Source organism: Sceloporus occidentalis, unplaced genomic scaffold (genome assembly GCF_023333645.1).
Source record: "Sceloporus occidentalis isolate IW3139 unplaced genomic scaffold, rSceOcc1.0.p SCAF_75, whole genome shotgun sequence".
NCBI classification, from domain to species: Eukaryota; Metazoa; Chordata; class Lepidosauria; order Squamata; family Phrynosomatidae; genus Sceloporus; species Sceloporus occidentalis.
In genome coordinates this window covers 2470261-2486210 of record NW_028317055.1, presented here as the reverse complement: position 1 = coordinate 2486210, position 15950 = coordinate 2470261, and the positions used below count along the sequence as shown (strand labels likewise).

At 35.5% G+C, this 15950-nt stretch overlaps 1 protein-coding gene across 9 annotated transcripts in view; it reads right to left on the bottom strand.

The window, feature by feature from the left end:
• The window catches only part of LOC149285889 (teneurin-2-like), a 771075-nt gene that overhangs the window by 215971 nt on the left and 539154 nt on the right, over positions 1-15950 (bottom strand). For all 9 annotated transcript variants that reach the window (XM_089494756.1, XM_089494755.1, XM_089494760.1 and 6 more), the window contains one exon: positions 1219-1457. In XM_089494756.1, coding sequence (XP_089350882.1) covers positions 1219-1457 — 239 coding nt within the window. The remainder of the gene's footprint in view (positions 1-1218; positions 1458-15950) is intronic.

The following is a 15950-nucleotide window of genomic DNA, read 5'->3' as shown; positions in this document are numbered from 1 at the left end:
TCAGTGTATAGTGATGGAAGTTATGCTGTCCGTTTCTGGCTCGGTATATAGTGAACAAGAATGATGAAGTCATTGGTCAATTTGCAGAAATGGAAGCTCAGAGGCAGAGGATCTAAATTAATTTACCTTCACAGAATAGACGAAGTGGTCACTTTGTACCTGTAGTTTATTTGGGTTTTGTTATTTGTTATCTGTTTAATACATGTTATTTCTTTAAACATTTTCAATGTGTGTGTGTGGAGGTTGCCACATATAGGATCTACCCGGGTCCCAAATACCCCTGCTGTCCACCTCTTGGTCAGAGCTGAGGTTTTTCCTTTAATGTCTTCATGACAAAGCCTGTACATGTAGATGGCTCACAATGCATTGTCCTTAAGGGAATACCTTTTCTCTTGGATCCATCCAAATACTATTACAACGCTCCAGCTGTTTACTTTTATTAACCGACCCCTCTGTGTCTGATTAAATGGGCTTCTCTGACTCTCAGGTGCTTAGAGAAGTTAAATGCTTCAGTGTGCATGTATGCTCACTTTTATGCAGGGTGGGCACTCCAATGCAGCAAGAGCAAGTAGGTAGTTGTTGTAGGCCAAAACATTAGCCAGGCCAATGTACTGTAAGTTTTAGGGCAAAATGTTCATGTTTATAATAGTTGGTGAATTCATATCGGATAAATATTTCTATTTGAAAAGACCTATTTTGTGTCAAAATCTTAATATTCTTTCAGTGAGCCTTTGTACTTTCCAGTTCTAGTTCTTCTTTACAGTGACAATAAAATATTTACTTTTATAGTTTTCATAGTTTCATATTGACTTTCTGTATATATCTTTATGTATTTATATGTGCAATATCTATATCTATAGCCATATGAACTGTATTTTTGTGATGTTGTGTGTGAGGATGTAACCAAAGGGGAGGAGTTTAGCTAGGAAGATGTGTGGTCATAGTGGTGTGGAAGGAGGACCCAGGACTTTTTGTTGCCCCAGGCCCTAGGTCTCAGTCTGCCCCTGACCACGGCTCCATCTCCAGGATAGGACAAATAACAAATTCCAATAAGCACTGGCTTTTCAACTATTTACATTTAACTATAATGGGTATTCCATATTCTGACCCCTAAAAAACTCAGGATTGTACTTAAAAATTGTAGAAAAGCTCTGAAATATAGCAAACATTTGTCCAGTTGTATGAAAGAGTTGTGAAAGTGTACAGTAGCCTACTTACCAATGAAATAAGCCAGCAGAATAGCAAGAAGAACTGCAGCAGCAATAGCTGATAAGGCAGCACATTTCCAGCTACAATATTTGGACGGCTTTTTAAGCTTGAAGGCATTTCTGGAGAAGGTGTTTCTGGGTAGGAGTCTGGGAGGAGGAGTGTAAACTGTTCCAGAAGTCAGTGGGTATCCAGGAGAAGAGCTGCTGAACAAGGGAGTCGTTCCAGACGATGTCTTGAACAAGAAGTGTCTGTGAAATAAAGAAAAAAACTGTTGATTGGCATCCATGCCATTCCAAGATAAGGTAAAACAAAAGGTTACAACGTACATGTCGCAAAGAGACCTAGTGAAAGATTGTAAATCCTGGTAACTTACTCATATTCATAAACTTCATGAACACCGAAGATACTGCACTATATGCCAAAGTAAAAATGTAATGCTGAATATTTAGTATATACATTTAACTGTAATAAATTGAGTTGTCTGTATCTTATGGTATACCTTAATATATTGTTTCTTTAATTGCCGCCACTTAATAAAACAATAATGCAATAGCTACATTAATAGGTTATACATTATTAGTTTAATTTTATATTAAAATGCAGAATGTGCTTAAAGGGAAACTCCAATGATAAAGATGTAGCATGGTAACATGGGATGATACAGTGTTATTTTCCTTGCCATATCTCTCCCTGCTGATTTGTTATATGAAGGAAATTCAAGAGCTCTAATATGTATTCCTCCCAAACTGACCCTACACCTAATTACCATAACCACTGGTCTAAAGTAAGAGGACTCCTCTAAAGCACAGAAGGTTTTAAGAGCATACCTCCCACCATCCTGTTTTCTGTGGGACAGTCGGCTTTTTGGCCATTGTCCCACTTTAACAGGCAGTGGGATCATGGACCGTTTGGGAAGATCATATGGTCTTCCATGACAAGCCCATGGAGCTGTAAAATCAATGGAGGTCTATGTAGGAAAGATCTCCATAGCAGCCCCCAGTGACCAACCTTACCATGCTCATTAGATGTTTCCTTTGGGTCTTACCCCCCAACCATGTTGTCCCAGTTTGGACACCTGAAATAAAACAGTGTCCTGTTAATATTAAACTTAAGTTTATATTTTTAAGTCTAAAAATGTATGCTTTGAAAAGGAGCAAACGTATGATCATTATGCATCTTACAATTACACTATTGAGCCAAAAGCTCTTTCACATCAGGTCTCTTGTATAGACATACAAAGTTTAACTCTAACAAAAGGGGGTATTTTCTTTTAAAACCTATAAATGAGTACTGTAGGCATTTCCGTAAGTTTATTAAAAGTAAATATGCACTTCATTTTTCACAGTAGAAATTTGTATTATGCATATTCAGATAAATTCATAAAAATATTCTGAAATTAAAGCAATTGTGATTATCTCCTTGGGGTATTCCTATTCTTAGACAGCATTTGGTTCTGCAAGAAATCTGAAATATTTTAGAACTGAAGCTCCAAGAGACAAGGCCTCCATTTTCTGCAGTAAGCGTCTATACATAATATTTAATTATAAGCAACATAACATCATTTTGCATGTTTCAGGGTATAAGGTTAATGTGAACTTGAGGGGATGTACAAAGGTGACCCGTTTAGTTAAGGGAAAATCTTGCTATAGAGGATTGAGTATAATCACAAAAATATGGATTTTTCTTTGCTTTTCATCCATATCCATCAAAAAAACTATGATTAACTTGATTAGAGAAACTGCTGCCTTTTTCAACTTCAGATGTAACAAATAACAGTGGTAAAATAGGAATGCTATGTACAACACACGTAGATTAACCAAGACTGCATGATCTGCTTTGCACACCCCCAATGATTAATATTAGTTATTGTCTTTTATTTATATAGCACCAACAACTTACACAGCGCTTCTTACAATACATATATTAAAGGGGTATAACAAAACTAGAATTGACAGACTAAGATAAACTGATACATTAGGTAAAGATGGCCCTGCTCCACAACGTCATGCCCAGGAACATGCATGTACATTGCTTCTGATGTTCCAGAGGAAAGCTAGGCTTTTCTATTACCAAAAAGATTAATTTTGAATATCTATGTATCCGAGCCTGTCCATGCTTATAGAGTATTACTGTGTTAATCAACCATGCATTCTGTCTGCTCGATATACAGAAATGTATCTCCTCTTAATATTATATGTTATTTACACACTGGTGCTTGAGTTAACATGCTACATATTTTTTGTCCACGAAACTAAATTACTAAGTGCATATTTATGACCAATATATGCAAAAGCACATATGGTTGGTTAGTCACCAAACACGTACAGCAAGCGATTTTGAAAACATTAGTATGTTAGATTTTTCTTCTACATTACTGCATTACATGTAGTAATAAAAAATCACTTTATTTTGAAAACATATATTCAAGAATTCACCAATAAAGGAAAATAAACTTGAAATATAAAACAATATAAAGTGCAAAACATAGCAACAGCATTGTTAATTCAAATTCCAACATTTGGCCATGGAAAATGTAATCCCCTTCATCAATGAGAGTTAAGGCACAGTTTGATGTAATCGCTAATTACGCTAATTATTAACCAAATCACCTCTAGATATGTGTTTAAAATAAATTGTGATATTTAAGCACACAAAAATACTAATTAGTATCCAAAAAGGAAGAAAAAAATAAATAAAACATGAGTAGAAAGGGCAATCAGGGCCTGGGCGTGGTACCCATGATCTCTTAGATTCATTCACAATAGAGGGGCTACAAGGAGCAGCTGGTCGTGGCTCCCCACATAGCCATGGGCCCTTGGGTGTTTAATAGCATATTAAAATAAATGCCCCTTTCCATTTGTTATATTCCCTCTCAATCACTCCTTTTCCTCTTTATTTCGAGATACATGTTTCATATTTACAAAAACTCAGTGACATTATACATAGACAAATGTGTGCACGAGCCATTATTGCATGAATCAAAAACCAAGGCTTGGGGTTGGCTAATGCCACAAACTGGTCCTCTTGACCACCTTTGTTTTTTATTAATTGTATCAAACCATATGTGGATTCTCAAAATAGTAAAATAGCATAATTATTATTACCATTTTCATGGATAAACAAATGACATAGATATAATGAGATGTGACACTTTGTAAATAGCCCTTTTTGTGTCACCCTGGATTAACACAGATTTGAAGAAAATAATTTTGGAAAGTGATCAGACATTTGTTTTCATTACCTATGTATGAGATAAAATAAGATTATGGCAAATTATTACGATGAAGAAATAAGGAGAAGAGTGTAGGATAATATACTGTATGTATCAAGATGCAATGCAGTCCCATTGATTCCGCTCCTTGGTAACCAATATAGCCATGAAAAATTAGATAGGATTCGCCAAACGTGTGGTAGGATATATATGCTTTAAATAGGTGTTTCTAGAATGGTGTTTGATGGGTATGTGCTGAATTCTTGCTTTGTTTTGTGTATCTATTAGTATTTATTATTCTAGCAGCAACCCGGGAATCTAAATGTGTATGCCTTTTGTATGCCCACCGTCGACACTGGTGCTCATTAATAGTGTCCAGAGAAGGCTTTAAATTGCATGAGAGTATCCTTGGGTTAAAAATTCAATGCAGTCCTATTGATTAACCTCCTTGATAGACAATATAGCTATGAAAAACTAGATGTGTGGCAGAATCCTCAATATGTATGCCTTAGATAGGTGTTCCTTAGATTCGTGTTTGCTGGCTATGCGCTGACTTCTCTCCTTGTTTTGTGTAAAAAAAAAAATATATATCTAAAAAGTAATGAAGTAGGATACTTTAAATAAAAATGTGTCCTTTTACAACTAAACTCTATACAAATGTACTTTATTTAAATGAAGAAAATAAATCAAATTCACATAAAAATGCCTGTTATTGAAAGAAACTATTATTTTCTGATTAATTTAGTTTGTATAATTTAAAGGTAAATTTTTAGGGCTTACGGCTGGGTAAAAAGATTGCTTTAATTCCAAGTTATAAAAAGCCAGTATTTTCATTTTAGTTAATTATAATCTTGTTAATGTCAGGAAAATTGATTTTCTTACTAATAAAAACCAAAAATGTATAGCTTTGCTTAGGATACAGTACTATAATCAAGAATATTTTTGTCCTGTTATTTGTTCTCGACAAGTTATTATATGAGTCCTATTACATACCCGATCTGCGCATGCCATATCACAGTTGGACAATATTACTGTTGGCAGGTGACAGTTCCTGTTTTTCAGTGTTCCACTAAAGTCAGCAGTTATATAAAAATCAAATAATAAAAACACCCTTAATTGTGTTAAAAAAAATAAAAAGGTAACCTACTTTTCCACCTGGGAATTTAAAGTGGTTAACTTTATATTGTATTTAGAATTAATAACCAAAATGGACTTAGATTGACAATAGGAGATGTTACCTTGCCCTTTCACCACATATTCCACCACTAATACACCTACTACAATCAAGCCCTAGAGACAACTGTAAGAATTCTTAGGTTAAAGCAGAAGGCCCTAATGAACTGTTTTCTTTATCCCTTAAGGCCAAATCAAAACATATCTAACACACCCTAGAGCGACTGAGATCCAGAAATTTGCAGTTACGTGCAAATAATTGTGCTGTCCACAACAGAATGAAATCATAGTTTTTAATGTAAGTTTTAATAAGTGCTCTACACAACATAATTTGTGAAAAATAATGCCCAGTAGACTTCTGAAGAGGTTGAGTTTTTTCTCCTGTTATGTATGTGTCTGATTATTGTAGCAAACTCTAGTTGTAGGTAGGACGGCTTAAACCATGGACTTCTTTAACAACCTCCTTTGATTCCTTTCAAAGAGCAAGGAGATATGTGAACAATGCGTACTAGATTGTCTACTTGTAACACTAGGGATGGTTTCAAGGCTCAGGGGATCCCAATGATTTATGTATTATTCCACCACTGCACAGCCACCAGCTGCATAGCAGTAGCCACACTACTGGGGATAGTGTAACCATGTAGTACTTGCATGACAGGAGAAGCATGGTACCTTACAGGTAAGGTTTTTAGCATGCTTGTATGTATATTCCTAGGTTTAAAAGATCTCTATTAGGTACTGGTGACTTTTCATGATAACTCGCCCTGACTTGTCACAAACTTTTTCATGCATCTATAGGCATTACATGTTCTATAAACAGTTAACTAATTTTTCTTTTAGATTCAATGCTGTACTACAACTTACATTGTGTTTTCTTCTGTTGTAATAGACAACATCCAGGGAGCCTTACCTGCGTTGTTGTACAGGTAAGTTGTATTCCAACTGTCACGGAGCTGGCTAGTCCGACCGACTACCTCCGCTGTCTTGTGCTCCCTTAGCCTGGGACAACACACTTTCTTCGGTTCCCCAGTCACTAGCCGAGACTCAGTGTAGGGTAAAACCAAACCAAGACTGATTTATTTCTCACACACAGGACTGGATATATCCAGCAAAACACACATTAACATAAAACAAGATATTGGGACACAAACCGCTCCCTTAATCTGCCTCCCAGAGACAACAGGGGCAGTAACGGGATTAACAATACAATAGGGGGGGGGGACTGATTTATATAACATTAAACTGAAACAATGGTGGTCACTCCCTGGTGGCAGATCCTGGCTGTCTGCTGGAGATAATCCCCTCAGCCAGTGATGAGATGATACTGCTGGGGGTAGCCACAGAAGTCTTTACAAACCCAGGGCCCATAGTCAATAGGGAGGAGGCTGGCAGTCAGGCTTCTCCAGTGGCCCCAGTGATGGAGGCTTCCGTCACACCAACAATATGAATATAATATTGAAAATTTAAATTTTTTTCTATCATGGTACATATACATTTACTTGGGTTATTTTTATAGGGGTGTTTTACAAAGCAATAGAAAATGTTGATGGATTTTAAGACTTGAATAAAACTTTTGATGTTTTTCTTAACAGACTAAACTGAAGCATACTTAAATAAACAAAAAAGTTGAATAGAATGCCAGGGTATTGTAATTCAGTTTATTCAAATGAACATTACAGTCAATGAGAAATCTGTGATTGTTTTTTCTTGGGCAGTTTTTGGATACGCAGAGGAGTGTTTGAAAGGGCACAATCCAGATCATTTTAAACCTCCTTCATTTTTACTTGTGACAGAGTTGAAAAGTATGACTCACAATGATATATTGATACATTGATAGGTCTTTCTGCCTATTTTGGAATTTTGCACTAAATCCAACTCCTCTGGAAAATATCGGCTAAATTAATTTTCCAGTGCTGTCAAAGGCTTCAAATGTTCCATTTTTTGCAAATTCTGGAAGCAATTGGTCAACACCGCCACCAAGAACTGATGGCAGTTTTTTAAACATTACAATATTTTTTATTTTGATCTTTCTCTAACAATTTTCCAGCTTGCTCACGAAAGCTTTCAAGAAATCAATGAATTTTATGATGTTTTTATTCCTTCCTTGCATCTAAATATTTAGTTTATGTCAACCAAATAGGCAAGGTGCATGATCCATTCCTCATCATTCAACCAGGCAATATATTCTTACTCTGAGCTTTATAAAATACTCAAAGTTACATTCTTTTGAAAGCCATCAAACATTTGTTTGGAAAAGAAGCAAACTACGACAAAATTATTTTAATTGTTTAATCCAAAACTTTCCGTAGTCAAGCTGGAAGTGAATTTGTACAATATGAAGAAAGATCAGTGTTTCAACAGTTTGAGTCAGTGGTCCCAATCCCCCTCCCAAAACCCTTAAATCCCCCCCCCCGGGGGAATTCCCCTCCAGGTTGAAACCCCCCTATTCTAACAGTTAGTAATATGTAGTTGTCGATTATTCCTGTTTGTGCTACCACATCCAATTGGGGGTGCAGAGCATGTGTAGTGGCATAATTTGGCTGCAAATTGGTATGATAACTAGAGAAATATCATTTATCTTTAGTTTACTTATAGTGGGTTTGCAATTATAAATGCAATTTATATGCTCCACAGTCTAGGAGGGAGTTCTAGGCTTCATTCAAAGGATTTTATTCACTAAACGGAGAGTTAGCAGAAGAGTTTGTGTTTCATCTCTGTCACTTCACTGTATATATAATGAAGGGCCAATTCGAGTGAGCTTCTGCTGCAGAAGAGCTTTTCTCACCCTGTATAACTTGGTGATACAGAGATTTATATAGAGAGTTCTTCAAAAGAGAGTTTGCGTTGCTAAACAGGGACAACTCAGCCCTTCACACAGCTTTTCATAGTGAATTTACATTTTCAGTGAATGCTATACGCAGATGACCGTTAAGACCCCTATGTGCATGCATGTGTGCAATGAGTACTTTCCTGTTACTGATTGACTGCTTCAAGCAGCCAATCAATGTCAAGCATAATTGGATCATGGAGGAGGGGAGCAGCTGCTGAAGGAGGGCAGTCTCATATCACATCCACATCAATAGAGAATATATCTCCCTACTCCTTTGCTAGATCAGTGTAACTGCCTGAAGTGGGAAATACTGTAGCTTGGATTCTCCCAGTTGCTAACTTACATTCCCATTTTTGTTCTTTCCTATTTTTGATTAAGATTGACTATTTGTGTTTCTTTTACCAGTAAGATTTTAGCTAGATGGCAACCCTAACTATGGGGGAAAAAAAGCCTTTAACAACCATATCTCATTGTTAAAAAGTGTAGGGGAAATGTTTTAATACAAACATGTATAATTCAAATTTTTTACATATTTAATGTAGGTGTGTGCTGTTCACCATGGAAACCAGCAAAGCTGTTAAATGTTAAATATATCTTATGCCAGATTTTCATCAAATGTAAAAAATATCACCAATCTAAATTAAAGTATAAAAACATGCCTTTCCTTTTTTTGTTGAGTTTTTGGATTTAGACTTTATGAGTAAAACCCTTATACCTTCCCTGCTGTTCTCTGGGTTGGGTTCATTGTCCCGCTTTAAATGACATTTTTAAGAATTGCCGCTATTATAAAGTTAATTCTAGAAGCCAATGAAATGTGTTTGTGCTAACTTTCTCTTTTAAATTGAATACTTAGTTTCACTCAGCACTACCAGGCCTATAGATGTGTTTTCAGAATTATGTGGCATAGATTTTGATTGAAACCATTGGTAAAATATATATTTTTAAAATGTGTTTAGGCTTCTTTAGCGTTCCGCTCAGCTTTGCTAGCTCACTTACACTACTGAAAGCCCTAGAATGGGATTACACACATTTTGCCATATAATGGTCTAAGGGACTTGGAGGAACACCAATGCTGTTGATACATTAAGCTTTCACTGTAATTGGGTATAGAGCATCTTGTATACTTCAAATTATTAGCTGTAGACTCTACTTATTTCTGTTCATCTTAATCGTTGAGTGTAGATCAGTGTTTGAATCATCTGTTTTTCCCCATGTTTGAAACGTTATCAGAACATATATTCTTTTGTTTGTCAAAGTTCTGTTGCTTCGTATGATACCCATAAGTCAGTACATTCTTATTTATCCCATTTGTGCGAGAATGTCAGATGTCGAGACAGACAGGAGTTGAGTCATTTAATGAAATGTCACATACACAAGACAGTTTGGATGCTGTCTACCATTTGATCTGATATACCACTAACACAAATAATTAAGTATAAATCTGACATGTCTCATTGCAAAAAACAAATCTGCCTGCAATGCTTACAAGGTTAAGTAAACAGTATATGATCTATCTTCCTGTCATCTATCACCTTGTTAATTAACTATATATTTAGACTACTTGATGATGATCGTTTCCTGTTTTTTTAAATAATTTACTACATTTAAAATATCCCCTTTCTCAGTCTTTCAAGAGCAGGGCCCTCTTCTCTTCTTGTACCAGTTTGATATCGTCTGTAATTTAATTTTTTTTACTGTCTCTGTTATGACATCTCTACCGAATCCTTTGGCACTATATAAGTTAATGTAATGTCTATCATCATCTAATTGATTACAATAGATTTAATATTTTCTTTCATTAAAGGTACTATCCAGTCCCAAATTATGTATTTGTGTTATTAACGGACATTGGTGCTAGCGTTTTCCTGTATATAAATTAGACATCCATTGGTTTTAATGGAAGTTGTACACTTCTAGGAGTGGAGGAGGAAAATCAGACAGAAGTTTCAATTTCTAACCATATAAAACATAAACTCATGCTTGTGTTTGCATGAAGTAAAATTCACTGGACGTGTAAAATAGACTCCAATGTATATAATGGATTGTAGGATGTATATATTTAAACTCCTTTTCTCAGTCCTCAGAAAAGGGTAATTTGTGTCCTTACAAGGTTGTGCATGCAATTGTTTTCCCAATCATGACCCTTAAAAATGAGTAATATAGTTGTGCCTAAAGTCCATTTGGCTAATAATCAATTAGGACAATCTGGTCCTTTATTTGGCCAGTTAACAGAATTAATATCCATCGTATAGAGCGCCATTCTAGTCAGCTATTTGGCCATTCTATGTCCTATAAACACATTTAGCTTAATAAAAAGAGATGATATTTATGCTGTAAAATTGAAAATGTAAAAAGTTGAAAAAATAATGCTCATAGCAATTAAGAGGTTTTATAGGGTTCTGTATGGGGTTCTGAAAAAAAAACTCCGAAACTTAAGTGCACCTAAGCTACAAATATATTTCCCCATTTTCTACCTGAACAACTCTAAAAGATGTAAAATAGTGAAGTCAGGTTTCACTGAACACAATAAATAAAGGGATTCAGAGATATCACGGCAATATTACTGTCAATGTGTCCCTTTAGTACTATATGCATTTAGTGTTTGAGATATTTCCCTACTGTTACAATGTGTTTTGGCATAAAGGTAGGAGAACTTCTCTAAGTACTTATGTCTGTTAATAACAATCTCCTCATAGCGGCCCATAAGTTTGCCAAAATCTGTTTTCTATTTACAATTCAGAGAAGTCAGGGGAGTAAAGAGATAGTTTGAAGACTCGGCTGTAAAATCAAAGACGTCCAACAAATCACTATCCTCTCTGTGGTAGATTTTTGTGCAACGATCTTTGAAAAGAAGAAACTGAATGTAACCTCCAAAGTGCTGACAAGAATCTTCCACCTGACAATATATAATACATACATAACATGAACAACGGAGTTCCTCCTGTTGGTCATTACCAACTCGAAATGAATATCTTTTATGCAACCTTGATCTCCAGGCCCAGGTCTAGTGGGAACAATACATCGACATCGATAACAATTCAGTACAAGCGACAATACAAATGCACTATGAGCCATACATCAGAAATATTATATATAAAAATCTTCAGTACGCACAGCAGGTTGGTGTAGATTTTGTTATTAATGGTATCACACAAAGTATAAGTTCAAGAGAATGTAAATAATAGGGAAAATGCATTGATTTTAAAAAAAAAAATTATATTTTATAGTTTCCCTTTAACAGTAAGGTGCAGGTGACCTAGTAGATATATAACTGAAATATCATATGATTCTGTTAATGTCCTCCTTAGCTCAGTCTTATTTCTGCTCTCTTTGGGTGATATTGTACACAACTAGATCTTGTATTGTTGATGGTCTCTCCATTCAAACGTCAACCTACTTTAAATGTAATAAGGCTGGTTTCAGACAGGCCAAGAGTGGGTTTTTCAATAAATTTTTTCAGTGTAAAGAACCTTGAATGTATGATAAAGCAATAAATTCAAAAGGGTGGCATGTGAGCTACAAATTAATCATGGAGTATGGAGAGGTTGCATTGCAAGATCATTAACATGGTCTTATCATTTGTTGTTCACTGTACATGACTAATGTATCGCGACATGTGTATGTTTGACAACCTGTTCAAGTATTCATTCTTCAGCATCATTAAAACAATATAGGTTGCATGTATTTCACTACAGAAACATTAGTTTGTGTTTAGACTTGAACAAATACATTGGAGCTGTAAAAATAATCTTATGTGTGTCAGAAGCCATTTCAGTGAGGCAATAAAGGCCAGTTATAAAATTGGGCAATTAGTGAAACACATTTCATGGATGACTGTACACATTTGGCTGTAAAATGCATTTAACATTGACCCAAATGCTTTTTTTGTCCATCTGGGTTCATCACCTATAAAAGTTCCACCTGCTAATCAACCAGAAGAAGAAGGGTTATTAAATTATATCCTTTTTTTCTTGGTTCTGCAAAATGATAAAAACAGTAGCACGGTATAGTACAAAAAGACTATATTTGCCCAATGTATAAAAATCTCCTATACCCTGGAAAGGTTTTTCTATCAGCTTTCCAAAGTTACCTTACTGAATCCAGTCGGCTTCTTCAAGAGGAAAATAAGTCCAAAGTGAAACAGAAAACAACAATAACAAAAATGTATGGAACCCTTAGTGTAATCTACAATTAATCTGTTCTGTTTTTTTATAATAGCGTTATTTAATTCTCCATTTTAGCCTACACTGTCCTACAAAGTATCATCTGTGATGCCAACTAATGTGAAGGTCTTCATACCTGTCCATACCATTTTAGATATAGAGGCTGAGGCTATCAGCCGCACAACAATATTGTTGGTAATGGAATAAGAATTCACTGCATGTTTGTTTCCTTGCTACTTGTGGAAAAGTCCTCCTTTTTAATGAATTTTACTTTGCTTACACCAAAATACAAACAAGAAAAACCAAGTAAGAAAATCACAAATGAATGGATAAGAAGACCCCCTGCATATGCTTCATCGTTGGTTGCATGTGGTATTAGTTGGTATAGCACCTCTATTGTATGTATATGAACACAAAAGAGAAAGACATAGGCACTCGTATTGGAAAGCATAACATATCCCATTATATCCTGGTTATGGATTGGGAGTGTGACTGTGTACACAACAAATAACCATAACAGTACAGTTTGGCTGAGAACTCTGTAGTCGTCCCATCAAAGAAGAATGCATGTGAAAGTGTTGGCATTAATGTGTATGTGTGAGTGTGTATTAGGATGAGTATGCATTAGTGTGAGAGCGAGTATGTGCAAGTATGTGTGTGTTAACATGTGTATGTGTGCAGGTTGGCATCAGTGTTTGTGTGTGATATTCTAAGTGTGTGTGTGTTAGGGTGAGTGTGTACGTTTGTGCAAATGTGAATGTGTGCCAGTGCATATGTTAGTTTCCACGGGGGTTGCAAGGAGCCAATGGGGGAACAAGGCTTAACCTGCCCTATGGGCCAGAAGGTGCCAGCCCTCAAAGGCATAAGTCTATGTATAGATTTTTTTTTTAAATAAAGTATATTACAAAGTTCGGCAGCCAATATTACGATACATACCATATTTCCTTTAACACATTCTGCTGCCAGTGCTATAATCACAATCTGGAGCAGAAGGGAAAACTAGAAGACTTTATACCTTTACACTGATAGATGGTTAAATGTATGCACATTTCTTTGCATGTTACAATAATGTGTGTATTTCCTTATACCTCTACGTTTATCTGAATCATGGCTGACAAATACTAGTACTAGAATGTACTGGCTTTTATGCTTTTTAGACATTGTTACATTTAAGGCAATGCATCATGATTATATTGAACACAATAATTTATGATAAAACAGATGCATATCTTAACAGTTCTGCTGTTTATACTTTAAAGTCAATGGTTATTTACAGAAGATGCTTTTGGACCCCCCCCCCAGAGATTCCATGCACAATATGAGGAATTAGAAAGCATACGGTTTAAACTAAGAATATATTGATCTACTATAGAGGATGAATTGAAGGTTAATCCTACCTTTTAATAAATGTATGATATATAACCGGTTCAAATCATAGATAAACAACAGAGTAGCGATTTATTTTGTACTTTAGATCTTAAATGTATTTAGAGTGATGCCATCCCTACTCTGGTACTCGAACAGTTAAGTTCTTTACTGCTCAGATATGTTATTTAGTTTTGAAACAGAAACACTAGATACATAATAATGCCATAAAATATCAATAAAGCAGTGTTTTTCACTGTTGCTTGTGTTTTATTTTTTTTTTACAAAAATTAAAGTATTTGTAACATTTTTGACTATTGTAAATAATTACATTACAATTAAAATTTATGTTTTGAAATTAAGGTCAGCAAAAATCATTTTTACTCATTAATTAGGTATACTCCTATATCATTCATTTATATTAATGTTTATTTGATCAGAAATTATTGGGGGTATAGCAAAACCAAGTGACACGTATGTTTTCCACCAATGTGGAATCTTTCTGTAAAGAACACAATGTCTACTGGAAAGTAAAGGTATTCTGCAATATAGGTTGCCACGTGTCCTTGAGGGAAAGTGTTTTACGCAAGTGTTAAAGGTAGACTGACATCCACATAGCCTTAAGTACCAGAAAGACTTGTCACTGCCATCTTGCATCTCTTGACAAAGATGCACTTGGATGCACAGGAGCAAAGTAATTGAAAGCTGCCTGACAGAAAGGTAGCATGTTAGACTAAAAGGCAGGTGCCAGCCTTTAGGCACTGTGTTCTGTCACAGCTTTAAATAGAATTGAAAGGAGATATGTGCAGGCTGAAGCTAAATAAATAAAAATATATCACATGCCTGCTATAAAGCATAAAGAAATAAAAGAAAAATAACCAGCAACCGCTACAGATCTGGACCCTATCAACTCATCCCCATCCAAGTAGTCCTCTCCTACAGTTTCATTTCCCCTTCAACCACCGACTGGATTGTAAATTGGCAAGAGTAGGGCCCTCGTCTCCTTTTATACCAATTTTTTATTTATCTTATTTCATTTCTGATTGTAACAGCTCTACAGAATCTCCTGGGACTATTAATACATGTAATGTAAATCTCCATCTATTTGTGTTCATTGTTGCACATGGCTAACAAATCATTTTATTGTGATTGACATTATTAAAGGATATTTTCAATGATTTTTCTATTATACAAGATCAGTACATTGATCGTCTAATTTCAAAAGAATGTATTACTTACATGCATAAATAAAAGATATGGACTTATCTATATTTATTTATGTAAGCATGACCCGAATAGTTATACCCCCCCCCATGGATAACTCCCTGAGGCCTACAATGATACAGGGTACTGAGGTTGACCTGGTATTTATCGTATGGATATTTTGTAAAAATCTGGCTTGGAAATCACATCTTTCTGGGATCTCCTTATATTTCTGGCCCATAATGAATTCCAGGATTAGAAAGGAGATGGAAAAGGTAGTAAGGTTGCATTAGTCCTATCCTTTAATATGCTTGCTAAAAAACCTATTTATGTTGGTGTCATAAGTATTAATTTAGGTGACTTTTGTGTATGTAACATGCTCACGGAACAGGTTAGCAATAAACTAGGCTCATCATTTGATGACATCATCCTAAATCTATTGACTTGAACGTTTCAAAACTATTCATAATCCATATTAGATCAAAAAGCAAAACTTCTTAAACACATGCCCCTTAGCCCAGAAAAGGGGGGGGGGTCTTTTCTATGGGCAATATGGTAAATACCTAGACCGCCCTTGAATTGACTTACGGTTCACTTCCCAAAAATGAATCCTGTCCTCACTACCTTCGATGACCACCACCATAGGCAGTACACTCAATGGTTTTACTGCCCTCACTGTAAAGACTGCCCTTCTCTAGGATGTCTATGTCTATACCTACATATACAGTATATAATGTGTATATGTGTACTTTAAATCTAGCCATTGAAAAGCAACATTTCAAAATGTTATTAAAGT